At 42.9% G+C, this 15,608-nt stretch overlaps 1 protein-coding gene across 2 annotated transcripts in view; it reads left to right on the top strand.

Annotated features, from left to right (window-relative positions):
• ABCC1 (ATP binding cassette subfamily C member 1 (ABCC1 blood group)) overlaps positions 1 to 15,608 on the top strand; it is an 891,484-nt gene that overhangs the window by 305,224 nt on the left and 570,652 nt on the right. For both annotated transcript variants that reach the window (XM_082260033.1, XM_082260032.1), the window contains exon 10: positions 12,038 to 12,199. In XM_082260033.1, the coding sequence (XP_082116159.1) occupies positions 12,038 to 12,199 (162 nt within the window). The remainder of the gene's footprint in view (positions 1 to 12,037; positions 12,200 to 15,608) is intronic.

The following is a 15,608-nucleotide window of genomic DNA, read 5'->3' as shown; positions in this document are numbered from 1 at the left end:
CTCCTCTGGAACTTCTGCCAAGATTCCTGCATGGGTTTGAGGCAGTAGGGATTACGACCATCCTAGTGGCTCTAGACTGGCCTCGCTGGTCTTGGTACACAGATCTGATCTGGTTGGTCCTAGATGCTCCTCAGAGACTTCCTCTTAGCGGAGATCTGTTGGCCCAAGGGCCAAACTTCCATCTTGCCTTACAGTTGCTGGCTTAACTGTTGGAAGCCTGGTGCTGAAGGATAGAGGGTTGTCTGAATCAGTAATTCCCATGCTGGTACAAGCTAGTAAATCTACTTCCAGGAAGATTTGCCATCGCGTTTGAGGAGCGTACTTTGCAGGTGTGAATCTCTTGGGGTTCACCCCCGCTCCTTTTCGGTGACTCAGAATTTGGCTTTCCTTCAACGAGGTGTTGAGCAGCGTCTGGCCTCTGGTACCATCAAGGTCCAGGTTCGGCCTTGGTGGGTTTCTTTCACCGTCCTTTGGCTACTCATTCTTCATTGCCCTCGTGGGATCTTAACTTGGTGCTGTCAGTTCCTCAGTAACTGCCGTTGGAAAATATTTACAAGATTCCTCTGTTTACATTGTCCCGGAAAGGTAGCCTTCTTGGTGGCTTTTTCTTCTGCACATAGGGAGTCGTAAATTATGCAGGGCTCTGTTCTGAATGTGTTTGTGCAGCACACATAATAGACACAAACACTAGTTAGGCACACATTTACCCTTTGCTTGCCCTAGATGTTTAACCCCTTCCCAGCCAGTGTCATTAGTACAGTGACTGTGCATATTTTTAGCACTGATCACTGTATTAGTTTCACTGGTTCCCACAAAGTCTCAATTAGTGTTAGAATGTCCTATAACTTTGCGCAAACCAATCAATATACGCTTATTATGATATTTTATTTATTTATTTTTAACAAAAATGCACGATATTTCTAAAAGTATTGGGACGCCTGCCTTTATGCGCACATGAACTTTAATGGCATTCCATTCTTAGTCTGTAGGGTTCAATTTTGAGTTGGCCCACTCTTTGCAGCTATAACAGCTTTAACTGTTCTGGGGAGGCTGTCCACAACATTCTTTTCCCTCAGGCAGCCTGCTTTCCGATTAAAAGTGGTCCTAGTGACGGATTCACCATGAGATCACTTTTAGAAGCGGCGGGAGAGGTGCCTCCCTCTTCCCAGTGGTTCCAGGGGTAACGTTGCCAATCACTGAGCCCGGGAACCATCTGGTGTCGGTAGTGTTTTCCTATGGACATGAGTGATGGCAAGATGGCCAAGGCTCAACTCTATGCTCTTGGTGGACAGAAGCGACATCAACGTCACTTCCAGTTTTCGTGCCATTTTTTTAATTCCAACATTTTTATTGTTTTTTCCACAAAATACAATTACAAACAAAACATACACTACATTCATGATATTCACAAAACTTATATCATCAGTGTCCATTCTGTACAACATGTAAATCCCTAATGGAGATTCTCCCCAGTTTTGAGGTCCCCAAAAAAAAAAAAAAAAAAGGGGGAAGAAATTCTTCTATTTCCCTTTATCTTGGACGAATCCCACCTCATAATCCCACATCCCCCCTCAACACTCGTGATAAGCAGTGCACACCAAGCATATGTCAACCCTCTAAAAAGAGGGATATAAATCATAAAACAACCCAATTGTGATAAACATACTCATATAATGAATCATTCCTATACCTCTCTTCCATGTGATTTAAATATTAACCCAAAATACTCGGAAAAAAAAAAAAATTTTCTTTTTTTTTTTAAATTTTAAGCCAAACCCCCCCCCCCCCCACAACTCCCCAAAACACTTCAATAATTAACAGTGTGCTCCATCCATATATCGACCCTCCTTGGAGGGATATAAAATCATGAAATTACGTGATTGTGCTATACATATTCAAAAAGTGATTAAAAAAAAAGTGTAAAAAAGAAACCTCTGTTCCTCTGGGGCCTTGTACTTTTGAATCTCCATAACCACCATATCTACTATTTCCCGGCTTGACATATCCCCTCCTGTCTGAGCGGCAAAAAAAAAAAAAAAATATCCCCCCCTCCTAAACCCCATCTCTTCCTTATTCTCCCTCCCCCTGCGTCCGCAGGTACTCTTCCGGAGATACATAAGTGGTCCAGGGCTGCCAGCAGACACGGATCTTTTCCTCTCTAACACTGCGTGCTGCTGTCAGTGTATCCATCCGATATATTTCATTTACCTTAGAGATCCATGTTTGTAAGGATGGAGATATGGTTTGTCTCCATACCCCAGGAATACATGCCTTGGCCGCATTAAGCAGATGAATCAAGAGGGAGTTCCTATATTTCTTAATTGATAACTTTGTCGAATGCAAAAGACATAAGGCCGGATCTTCTCCCACCTCAATTGCAGTGAGGTTTTTAATCACTTTCGCTATCTCTGACCAATAGCCTTTAATCCGGGGACAGGACCAGAAAATGTGAAACATCGATCCGCCCACTTCTCCACATCTCCAGCAAATATCAGGATTTTTTTTTTGTCCATCTTATGTAATATTGCTGGGACTCTGTACCACCTCACCAAGATTTTGTAGCTGATCTCCTGATATTTATTGGCTATTGAAGCCCTATGTGCCAGTGTTAGTATTTTTTTTGTTTGCTGTGAGTTAAAATTAATTCCTAATTCCCGTTCCCACTTACACAAAAAGGTCAATACTTGTTCATCCTGTTCTTTAGATAAGAGAGAGTAAAAGAACGACAGGGCGTGTGGAATTGTATTTCCACCTCTACATAGAGTTTCAAATGATGTCAAAGGCCGGGGGGCATATCCCTGTTTCTGTAAGTCTACCAAATAATGTCTAATTTGAAACACAGAGAATATGTCCAAGGTTTCCTCTGACCAGGCCATAATCTCTCTCACAGAGGGAGGGTTCCCTTGAGTCCATATATCTACCAAGCGTATTTTCCCTCCCTGTGCGAGGTTTCTTATCTTCCCCTTATTGTATCCCGGTAGAAACTCCATATTTCCCACTAATGGTAGCAAAGGAGAGATTGGAGGTGCGATCTGTTTTTTTTTGTATACATCTACATACCTTCATTGTAGTTCCTATTGTCGGGTACAAATATATAGGGTCATCAAGAGGCAACGGCACCCAAGGGGCCACGGGGACTGGACCTTCTGTTAATGCGTTTTCCATATTCACCCACTGTTTAGCTTTCGCGTTACAATGCCAGTCCAGTACCCGTGTAAGATGTATTGCCCTATGATAACGCTTCAGATCTGGCAATCCAATCCCCCCTTGGCATTTGGACCGAGTAAGAATATTTATTCCTATTCTTGGGGCTTTATTGGCCCACACGAATGTTCTCAACAAAGTTTTCATTTGCGTAAAAAAATATTCTGGTATTTCTATTTGCAGGGCTTGTAATAAATATAGCACTCGTGGGAGTATATTCATCTTCCAGGAGCTACTTCTTCCAAACCATGTCAGGGCCAGGGTCTGCCACCTCGCAATATCTTTCTTAAGCGGTCTCAAAAAAGGGGGAAAGTTAGCCTCAAACAGATCTTCTAATCGGGGTGTAATATGCACTCCTAAGTATGTAAGTGACTTTATTGTCCATTGAAAGGAGAAGAGAGGTTGTAATACCCTCCAGTCTACAGCTGGTATTGTAATGTTCATTGCCACTGATTTTGCTAAATTTACTTTGAAGTTAGAGAGGTTCCCATAATTCTGAATTGCCCCTAAAATCAAAGGCAACTCTTGTGCCGGTTGTGTTATAAAAAAAATTAGATCGGCGTAGGCTGCTAGTTTATGATACGCTCCCCCCATATATAACCCTTTAATCTCTGTATCTTTCCGAATTGTACATAAAAGAGGCTCTAATGTCAGAATGAAAATTAATGGGGACAGGGGGCATCCCTGACGTGTACCGTTTTTGATTTTGAAAAAGTCTGATCTCCATCCGTTTACATTTACTGCTGCTGTAGGTCCCGAATATAATGCCATAATGCTCGTTCTCATCCATTCCCCCAGCCCAATATGTGACAGGGTGGCCTCGATAAAACCCCAGGCCACCCTGTCAAAAGCCTTCTCTGCGTCTACAGAGAGAAGCATCAAGGGCCTTTGTAAACGCTGGGCGTGAGATATAAGATCAATTACTCTGGTTGTATTGTCCCTTGCTTCTCGAGAGGGAATAAATCCCACCTGGTCAAATTGTATCAATTGCGGGATATATGTTATGATTCTATTTGCAATGATTTTAGCAAATAGTTTTGCGTCCAAGTTCAATAACGCAATAGGACGATAGTTACCACACAAAGAAGGATCCTTACCTTCCTTATGTATTAGTGAGATATAAGCCCGTAGGCTATCTATAGGTACCGAACTTCCTTTAGCGATATTATTAAAATGGGCTAATAATGGGACTTTTAACTGTGATCAAAGTTGTTTGTAATATGGCAAAGTTAGACCGTCGGGGCCCGGGGCCTTATGAGGTTTATTTTGTTTAATGGCATATTCTAATTCTTCCTCCAAAATATTTCCTTCTATTGCCTCTATTTGTTCTTTCTTCAAAGAGGGCATCCCAGACGTTTCCACATATTTCCGTGCTTTTAAGACCAACCCTCTATCCTCATTATCTACTTCTCCCCCTGTATTTATGTTATAGAGGGATTGATAAAAATTACTAAATTCCTTCACAATTTCCTCTGTCTCTACAACCTTCTCGCCCTTCTTTGATTGTATCTGAGCAATTACTGTCTTTTTCTGGGGTCCCCGTAACGCCCTGGCCAACATGGCCCCTGGTTTATTGGAAAATTCATATATTTGCCTCCTCATAAATGTTAAATTTTTAATTGTTTTTTGATATAGAAGTGTATTCAATTCTTCTCTAGTCTTAATAAGGACATGTAAATGTTCCTGCGCTAGTGATTTTTTATGTGTAGCGCTCAGCTTTCCTACTTGTGTCGTCAATTCTTTTACTCTCTTTTCGTATTCTTTTTTACGACGAGATCCCAACATCATTAATGTCCCCCTTATAACACATTTGTGTGCTTCCCACACCATAGACGGTGAGGTCTGTGGTCCATTATTTTCTTTAAAATAATTCGTCAAGGCTAGTTCTATTTCTGCTCTCAGTTCTGGAGACTGTAATAGGGCTTCATTCAATCTCCAAGTAGGAGGTTTTGGTGGTACAGAGTCCAGGTCCATCACAATATGTACTGGGGCATGATCTGACATAATGGGTGTTCCAATCGTGGTGGCTTTGACCCTTCCCAGTTCAACCTGGGGGATCAAAAATCTATCCAACCTTGAATACGTGTTATGAGATGCGGAGAAGTATGAAAAATCCTTCTCCCCTGCATGCATGATCCTCCACGGATCAATCAAGTCAAGAAGGGAAAGTTCCTTTCTAAGGCCATTAAGTTTTGCATAAGACAGATGGGAGGAGCCTTGTGATGTATCTAACAAGGGTTCTGCCACATAATTCCAGTCACCTCCCATTATCAATGTTCCCTCCCGAAAATCCAAAATCAGCGGCACCAGCTGCTGTAAAAATGTTAAGTGATTCACATTTGGGAAATATACATTGACCATCGTTATTGTCTTTTGTCTTATTAAGCCCTTGATCATGAGGTATCTTCCTAGTGGGTCTATCTTTGATTCCCGATGCGTCCAATCTACTTCTTTCGCTATGACCATACTGACCCCTTTTAATTTCGGGATTGGTGAGGGGGCATGATATGCCCATGGGTAGTTTCGATTATACAATTTGGGTATGCTATCAGGTTTAAAATACGTTTCCTGAAAGAAAGCCACCTGTGTGTGGCCCTTTCTTATATCATTCAATACCCGCATGCGTTTTTCGGGGGTAGTTAGTCCCCTTACATTTAACGAGGTCAACTTCAAACCTGTTCTAACCGCCCTGGCCATATTACCCTACTTTCCTCAATCCCCTCTATGTACTATTCCTACTCCCTCAATATGGGGGGATGGGGGAGGCAGGGAGACGGAGAAGAGGAAGAGACAACAAAAAAAAAAAAAAAAACAGGGAAACTTTTTCCCCTTTTTATGTCGCTCTCTAGGGGGGGATATGTCACCGCCTGATCCTCTCTGTTGATCCCCTCTATTCCCTATTCGTCAAACCTTGACCAAAGTGCAGCTACGCACTTATCTATTTCAGGGGCGTGTGGGAAGGTCGCTCCATAAGACATTTATTAATTATGCAAAGAAAGAGAGAAGGAGAAAAGAAAAAAAAAAAAGAAAGACAAAGCTATAATTTTCTCACTTCAAAACTTCAAGCATTGCTCCTAGGGGGCTGGCGAGGCACCGCTCTGACTTTATTTTTTATGAGGAGCGGGGCAGCACTATAGGTTCTTATATTAATTAGGGGAAAAATTTTAAGCCCATTACATCTAATCCTTTCTGCGGAAACGTTTTACTTTTATATCCCATAATTTAGTCTAACTAACCACAATCTGTCCACCCCTTTTTTAATCATTGTAGATTTACATCTTGTGGCCTCTTCGTGCTATCCCCGGTCCCCATACCATATTAACTATTCCCTCTTGAGAAAAAGGAAAAAAAAGACAAAAAGAAAAAAGAAGCGGAAAAACAGCATTATCATTTAGGGCCCCCAATTTGGGAGGTGTCCCCCCCCCCCCCAGGTGTGTACCACACTTCCACAACCCGAGGTGGGACACCTCCCCCTTCGGGGGACATCCCCTCTCTATGGGCCCCTCCCGGCCATGTGGGGCCCCAGGGAATCCCTATACTCCTGCAACCCCAACCAGTCTGGAACCATCACAGGGGGGGCTTTAAGAAATATAAAAAGTCCTGGCAACTGATACGGCCACCTCAAGGTATATGAACCATCTTTTTTAACCACAATTAAATGAAAGGGGTGCCCCCAATAATAATTAGCCCCAACATTCTGTATGACTTCCAATACTGGTTTTAAGACTGCTCTCATCCCGAGTGTCTGTCTTGATAGATCTGGCAGTAACCGGATGGTTGAGCCTTCAAAATCAAATGGGCCTTTTTTCCATGCGTTTTTCATTATTCTCTCCTTAATTGAAAAGAAATGGATCCTTATTAAGACATCCTGGGGGAAGTCTATTCCCATGCTCCTGGGGGCTTTTACCCGATGTACACGGTCTATTTCGATCGCATCGTTTTGAGAAGTTTCTAAAAGAGTATTTAGAATAGCCGTTACTTTAGGTTTTAAGTCTGGGCCTTGAATTGCGTCTGATAACCCCCGAAGTTATTGTTCCTTCTACTTCGGTTCTCTCCATCATCTTGTTGGAGTTTCAAAGTTACTAATTGCTTGATAAACATCTTATGAGTGTCCTCCATATGATCCATTCAAGTACTCAAAGCATCTGTCTCTACTTCCACCGTTTCTATTTTTTTAGACATTGCATCCATCTGTCCTTTAAGAGAATTAATTTCTTGTGTCACAGCCATAACAATTGAGGATGCCAGCTCTGACATGTCCTGTTTTGTAGGGATAACCGCCAACATGTCCTTCAAGTCCGAATTAAAATTGAATTGTGTTTGGGAGCTTTGGGGAGGGAGCGAGTCTGATCTCTGTATATTTTTTTCTGTCCCTTGCTGGTATTGGGTCACTACAGGGATTTCAACGGCATCTTGTTGATTGCATCCAACTTTCTTTGAAGCATTTGTATTAGCCGACCCTGAGCGTGTCTGCGCCATTTTGGAATGAAACACACTTTCCTCTTGTGAGGGGGGAGTTCGGATGAAGTATTGTGTAATGTCTGAGTGTCTCACCGGCGTAATGACAGCCGCTCTCGCCCCCTCAGCACTGATAGACCAGAAATATACCAAAATAAAGCTTTTATATTGGCTGTATATAACTTTGGATATATTTCCAGAAATCAGTTCCCCACTCTTAGCGGGGATTTGTTTAAGTGTCTCACCGGCGTAATGGCAGCCGCTCTCATCCCCTCAGCACTCAAAGACCAAAATTTACCAAAATATAGCTTTTATCTTGGCTGTATATAGTTTTGGCTATATTTTAAAAATCGGCTCCCCACTCTTAGCGGGGTATCGTTTTAAATCTTGCGGATATTGACTCACGGTTCCGAAGCTGCATCTGGGTACATTGATTACCGGTTCTCCTCCACCAATCCTCAGCTCCTTAGAGCCTCCAGGGATCGGTTTACCTCCGTGATTAAGATCCTAACAGTACGGTTCCCGGTCCACAGTGCGGTTATCGGCGATCTGCTCCCCGGTCTCCGGCCAGTCACCCAGCACCAGCTCTCTCCCCTTATTCCTCTAGGACAAGCATTCGCCGTGTCTCGCAGGGAACGCCAACTTCCTCAAAGCGGTGACTCACCAGCACCTCGCTGTGAGCGGTCTCACGGCGCCATGTCCACAACCACGCCACCTACAGGGAGGATCCTGATGTCCGACCTTTTCGTGCCATTTAAATATGTTTTTTTTTTTTCTTCTTTTTTGATCTTTTGCTTTTAAGGGTTAAGGGGGTCTTTTCAACCTCAGATCTCTCCATAAAGAGGATCTGTCATGCTGCATTGTTATCACAAGGGATGCGATCGCAAGAAAAGTGATCCAAAATTTTTTTTTAAAGAGACTGTATAAAAATTTAAAAAATATAATAAAATGAAAACATTTTAAACCTTACCATGTTTCCGAACCTCCTTAAAGACTTTTGATTTCAATACCCTGACTAATCTACAGATCAACTTTTCAAAATCCCATGCTCCTAGCATTTCACTAATACAAGACATCCTGAAGCTCTGCCAATCTAACTTCCCGTTCACATGGCAACAGGACGCAATCACATTAGAGGGTATTCACACACTCTACTTATTAACGGTACTCACTGGTTTTAATATTTACTTTTGAGGCTCTTTAAGGTCATTGTGATAAGACGTGGATTTTATTTTGTATTTTAGAGCGGCTTTATAGGTATTGCCCTTTTTCAAAATGGCGGAAATAGAGACCACGATCGTTCAATGCTCAGATCGAGGTGTGGTTGCTGCCCTTTTTGTATATATAGTGTATATATAGGGGTGAGTTAGTGCGCCGCCTATGCCCAAGGATGGCAGATTGTGACGAAACGTGTCGGAAGGAGCGACGTGCGGACTTTACCATGTTTGCACAAGTCCCAGAAGGACAGGCTGTTGTGTATAGCTTTATTTTTTGAATAGCGCAGTTTTGCTTTTTACTAATATATAGTAAAAGCAACCAAAGTGTGTATAGCATTTCAGTGGCGATCCCCTGCCCCCCCAACCATATAAGAATGGCTCCAGTGCATAAGAAAAACCGCTGAAATGGAAAAAACGTGTCCACCAAACGAAGGAGACTCAATCCAAATACAAAAAAATATGGTCTTGCTGACACCACTTTACCACAACTGAAGACTACTACAGGCTTCTAACCTGGTGGAGGAGAATGGAACCTTTAACTACCCCCCCCCCCCTTTTTTTTTTTTCTCTGTCCCGCTCTCATTCCTCATAACAACCCAATCAACAAGACCCCGTACTCATCAAACAAAGAAGCAAACTTTAAAATAAGGAATACGCAAGTAACTTATCTAACCTCAAAGCTCTTCATGACCAGTTACCTGTCGCCTAGCACCTACATCATCCTAGGGCTACGCTTTTTGCAAGACTGCTAAGCAAACACTACTGATTACTAAACTCCACTCTGTACATTTTTGAAATATGATCTATGCAGCTAAACCCTAGGCATAGGCTTTGCTAGGCTTGAGAACATGATAATCATAATTATAACCATAACCAACATTTAGTAAAAGATAATGCCACACCTGAGGGAGACGTTTGGCTATGCCCCCACCCGGACACAGTTGGCTCCCAATAGGGGTGTTCGGATAAATGGGTGGCATATCCGACGTCATGGGTAGGATGTGAATTCACTTACGTGCAATGGTAACAAGATCTTACCTTTTCTACTGTTGTAATTTCTACTTTGAATAGGTTAAGTTACACTCTTTTGTATCTTTCTTTATAAGGACAGCAAACAATGTATTTTTTGCATATTTGAATATGTGTACATGTGAATGATTGTTATTATTACCTTCCTGAAAAATCTTCAATAGAAATTTGGAAACCCAATCGAACTAAACACAGGAATAAAAACTTAATAAACTTCAGCTTGCCCATCCTTGGAACTACTGGCTGCATTCGTTTTCTATTTTTTAGGCCTTTTTTTTTTTTCATGTGGCATTCCTGTCAATAAGACTTTTTCTGACCTAAGGTGACCACATTCTTGCTGTACTGTATAAAGGATTATTGTTGTCACCCTAGAACATTACCCCCTTTTCTCCTTTACATAAAAGGATGTGTTTTGGTGGGAGAATAGAGCAATGCTTACCGATAATCTGCAGAGACAGGGGGCACATGAAGTTAGCAGCTCACTGGCTAAAACTTCAGTTCTTTCTCCCCCGGGGGAATAGAAAACAATCACCCCCTTTAAATGATTCACATTTTGTTGCTTTGCAGCCTGAAATGAAGACACACTGTTTTTGTTTTATCCAGCTGTTTTTACTCAGTACCACTTGATAACATCCAAGTGAAAGATTTAACACCAGCATGTTAGAAAAAAATGGTTTGCTAGAGCATTTCCGTCCCTGGTAGTGCAACTGATGCAAACAACTATGGGTGGTAAGGCACTGTCACAGATCTCTGGGATAAAGTTGTGGATAGGCGAAATTCAAGAGATGAATACAAAAAAAATTCAAAAGCTTGGAAGGTGAAAGGTATTTTGGTACAACACAGACCCTCCCTGGATCAGGACGGCGCTCCGAGCTGGGTGAAAGCCAGGAGGAAAGTGGTCAGAAGGGCTACCAAGAGATTCCTGCAACTGCTTCAGAGTTGCTGTAAGCCTATGACAGAGTGTTCATTGTGTGCATGTGACAACAATATCTCAAATTCCCCACAAAAGTGACTTGCATTGGAGGGTTGCAAGAAATAGCCACTTTTCAAGAAAGGTCACATGCAGTCATGACTGAGCTTTGCCAAAACGCACCTTAAAGATCCTCAGACCACATGGAACAAGTTATTCTGTTCAGATGAGACTAAAATGGAATTATTTGGCCTCAACCCCAAACCATATGTCTGCTGAAAATTCAATACAGCTCAGTATCCAAATAAGACCATTCACGTTCCAAAATGACAATGACCCAAGGCACACGGCAAAGATGACCACACAGTGGTTGAAGGAGAAAAAGGTGCATGTCCTTGCATGGCTTAGTCAGAGTTGGGGTCCAGACTAACCCCAATAAAAATCTGTGGAATGATTTGAAGACTGCCGTCAAGTCTAGATGGGCAAAGTTAGTAGAGACATATCCCAAAAGACTAGGGCCCCTTTCACAGGGGCCGATCTATTTTCACAGACTCTGCTAGCTCATCAGGGGATTGCTCACTGTGCAGAGACGGACCTGTAAGAGTCCCGCTCTCCTCTATAGGGAGATCGGTTGAAAATGGACAGCATGTCCGTTTTCATCTGATCCGCTGGACGGATGGTGAAAGTATTGCCACCCGTCTGTCTTCAGTGGATCTTGTCGGATTGGATGCCAGACGGGTGTAAGCGGACATTCGCCTCCTCATAGAGAAGAATAGGTGGCCCGATCATGTCCGTCTGAAAAACAGACAGGCGGACCCTAAAGGCTGTATTTAAAGCAAAAGGTGGTTCAACAAAAATTCAGACAAAAGGGGGTGAATATTTTTCCAAATCGTTCACTAGGATGTTTTAACTTGCACTGAGTAAATACAGCTTGATTAAACAAAAACACTGTGTGTCTTCATTTCAGGCTGCAAAACAACAAATGTGATTATATTAAAGGGGCAGATTCTTTTATATTCTTTGTGTCTCAACAGATATTACAATGATCTATTTACCAGACCAGTCTGAAAGGGACTAAAAAAGAGAAGTTCATTGTTATTGTTTACATACACTGAGTCTTTTGTGTATGTACTGACACATTTTATTTAATTGTTAAAATGTCTTTTTAGTGTAACTTTATGGCTTTATAAATTCAGTGGATCTTGCCTCTTGCTCCTAGGCCCTGGTGATCAGTAACTCTGCACGTCGCACATCCACTATTGGAGAAATTGTCAACCTGATGTCTGTGGATGCCCAGAGATTCATGGACTTGGCAACCTATATAAATATGATTTGGTCTGCTCCACTTCAGGTTGTATTGGCGCTGTACTTATTGTGGCAGGTATATGATGTTTTGTGTCTTCATTTAGTTTTAAATTCACCATTTTTTTTTAAGTTCTATTTATGACATATAGTCCAACTTTAACAAGCGTATGGATCCAATATAAATTTTGTTTTGGTATTGACTGCAAAATGGAAACCCATTTTTTGAAGCCCCTTTGTGCAACCCTATAATGAACTATAGCGTATTCCATTATGCTTGATTTTATTTACTTGTTATCAACGGTTATGAATGAAACACCTGGACTCCACATACTTTTGGCCAACACTTTTTGTAAAAAAAAAAAAAAAAAGGTATACTTACAAGCTTCGCAAGCCCGCTTTTCACCATTCATGATGGTATCCGGCTCCACGAGAGACAGCAGCTCCCACAAGCTCCTGGCGAATTCCGAATACAGCCAGGACCTTTTTCCAGACTATTCCCACTCTTCGGGCCATTCTTCTGATGCCTCCCTTCTCTTCCAGCTCTGAAAAGAAAGAAACTTTCTTTTTCTGTGGGACTTTAAAGTCCTGTTAGGGGGTTCTTTCTCTTTCTTTTAATTTCATTTGTGATAATGGCCTAATTTTTTTTTTTTTTTATTTATTTTTTTTAGACTATACCTTTCTTTCCAATATATTCTATCTTAGCATTGGGAGATAGTATGGAATGAACTGACAGGAGTTTGATAGCCATAATCACTGAGCTTAAGCGGGAGATCAGGGAAATCTGGTGCCATGCATCTTCTCTGGAGGTTCAGATTGTATACTGCCACTAAAGTCCTTGAAAGTTCACGAGCAGGACCTAAAGGAAGCCGTATGGGAACAGGTGGTTCTCTGAGACCAACTTGATTGAAGACATGGAAAATAGAGCTCGCAGGAACAACCGCCCTACGCTGATTTGACAGCATCAACCCCACAGAAGCAGCAAGCCATGCTCCCCTTTTTACTGGCTTTACAATCAGTGGGAGTGGGGTACCACTGGGGCTACACCTTCTGACTCTTTTTTTTTTTTTTTTCCTTTCAATGGCAAAGAGGTGCTGGCTTGCACATCCAAGGAGTTAAAATCCTATTTCCAAGAACTCGGCCTGCAAATACCGCCTGGCTGACTTTTTACGCACTTTTTTTTACACAAAATTAAAAATGACTCTCCACATAGGGGTTCACAACATGCAAACATTCTGATTACTGTTCACATGTGGACTCTTTCGGCAGGAGAACATCAGTACACTGGAACCCACTACTAATCTTTAATAGTTATGTTAGCCAGTAGGGTAGACTAGAATTCATAGCATATGTATCTTGTCCATAGAGATGCAAATTAGTAAGCCAAGGTGAAGCCACTGCCTCTCAAATGAAAAATTAGGGTACATGCAGTAAATAGACAATGGTCTTGTAAACCATCTTAAAATAAAAAGACCAACTTCCCAATAGGGAACCATTCAGACCCAATGTGAGTAAATCACCATGAAGACAATATTGTAGTCAAAGTAGTCAAGGCATGTATATTAGAAAGAGGGGGCTCTTTATAAGTGTAGCAGGTTTTTCAGGCATTGGGCCTGATGTGGGTCTGCCATGGTTACCGGTGACACCTTTAGCCCATTTAAGCTGAATACCCAAGTGTGAGATTGGAGACAATGACCATTCCGGCATCTTTGGTTTGTTTTGTTTATTTGCTATTGGGGATGGGAGAAGGGAATGAGTGGGATACTCCTCTGACTCAACTAGGTACAAATGGGACACTCTGTGGAAAAAAATGCTTTTCAGCGCGGTCTTGACGCCGGCTGGATGCCGACCAACGCTTGCTGGCGCTTGAAAAGACACAGACTTGCTGAACTGTACTTGAGCTTGACTTCTGATACTCTGATCAGCGCAAAAGTCCTGGACTGTACATAGGCTTGACTTCTGACACTCTGGGTAGCTCAAAAGCTCCAGCATACAGCTCCCTCCAGTCCTTCCTGACTGAGGTAGCTCCTGTAACTGCTTGTGCTGCTGCAACTCTCAACACTGTACACTGCACGCTGTACACTTTAACACTTCAGGGCCCAACCCCTGGTGCCCCCTCTACACTTCAGGGTCCTCTCACTAGGCACCCCCTCTACACTTCAGGGTCCTCTAACTAGGCACCCCCTCTACACTTCAGGGTCCTCTCACTAAGCACCCTCTCTGCACTTGAGTCCACAACTGGCACCCTCTCTACTTCTCTTCAGAGTCAACACTGGCACCCCCTTTACTTTTATTCCTGCACCGGCTAGCTAGCTCCTGGATCCCCACGACCTTCACCAGAGTGATCCCTCTCTCTCTAGGCAGACCCCCAGGGGCAGTTTGCAGTACTCACGAACTGGGAATGCCTTCCTAAAACTGGACCCCTCTCAACTCCGCTGGTCCTCGGCACACCGGATCCTCTCTGCAGCTCAGCTCAGCCCTCTGTTACTGCAGGCAAGCCGCCAGGGACACCCGATCCTGCTGACAGGAGGAGAGACAGCCGTACTCTCCCTCCTGGGACTCTGCTTCCTGCCAAAGACGCTGCATAATGCGATCCCCTCAAACCTATATCCACTCCCAGAATGCTGTGCCCAATGAGAACCTTCTCATGGAGCACAGAGGGGAGACTCCCCAGTCTCAACAGCTACACCTGGGAGACATGACAGCCCAGCTGAAAATCATGGCCCTGCTGTTAGGCAGCTAGGGCCCACTATACTTTACCTAGTACCTACTTTTTAGGGTGCTACATGGGTATCTTAGAAACTCAGTTCACATAAATCCAGCCAATAGAATGTTTTTTTGCTCTTATATAATTGCTCTTTGCTATCACCTGCCCAGGTTAGGTTCAGGATTGGATGCCCAGGGGGAACCAACCTATATCAGACTGTACTATACCCTTTTATATATTTTGTAGCAACTTTTTTCCTCTGGATGGAGTTTGGAGAAACAAGTTTTGTTGCATATTTAGTTACTGCTGTTAGCCTGTCTTATGTTGCCTGTCAGAGCTGTTAGCCTGGCCAAGCCGTTATCCTGCATTCTTATCCTCTCCTGCCTGACTCTCTGCACCACCCCTCACCCCATCATCCTCTCTCTCCTCATTTCCTTTAAGGGCTCTAAGTAGCAAACACAGGCTTCAACCGGTCACATGGTATGTAACTTTATAACACCTGCTCTCTTGCTGTTTTATTATTCACAGACTATCAGTTTCACCCCCATGGGGCCTGCTCCTTGTTGCTCCTTTAACCCTCTTTGCATTATACAACTGCTCTCGAACCTGGTCACCTAATTTTCCACACCACAATTACCTAGTCCCTGGCCCACAGATGGCACTTTTTGACCCTTGCACGCATAGGCTTTACACCCAATCTCCATTTTACCTACTGTGCTTCCTAGCACCTTTTTTTTTTCCTCTGCTTACTTGCCGGGGTTTCCTCCTCCTCACTCTCGTC

The sequence above is a fragment of the Pelophylax lessonae genome (genome assembly GCF_965119305.1).
Source record: "Pelophylax lessonae genome assembly, chromosome: 6".
Lineage (NCBI taxonomy): Eukaryota > Metazoa > Chordata > Amphibia > Anura > Ranidae > Pelophylax > Pelophylax lessonae.
The sequence above is the reverse complement of the archived record's forward strand: the minus strand, read 5'-3'. Positions and strand labels throughout refer to the sequence as shown.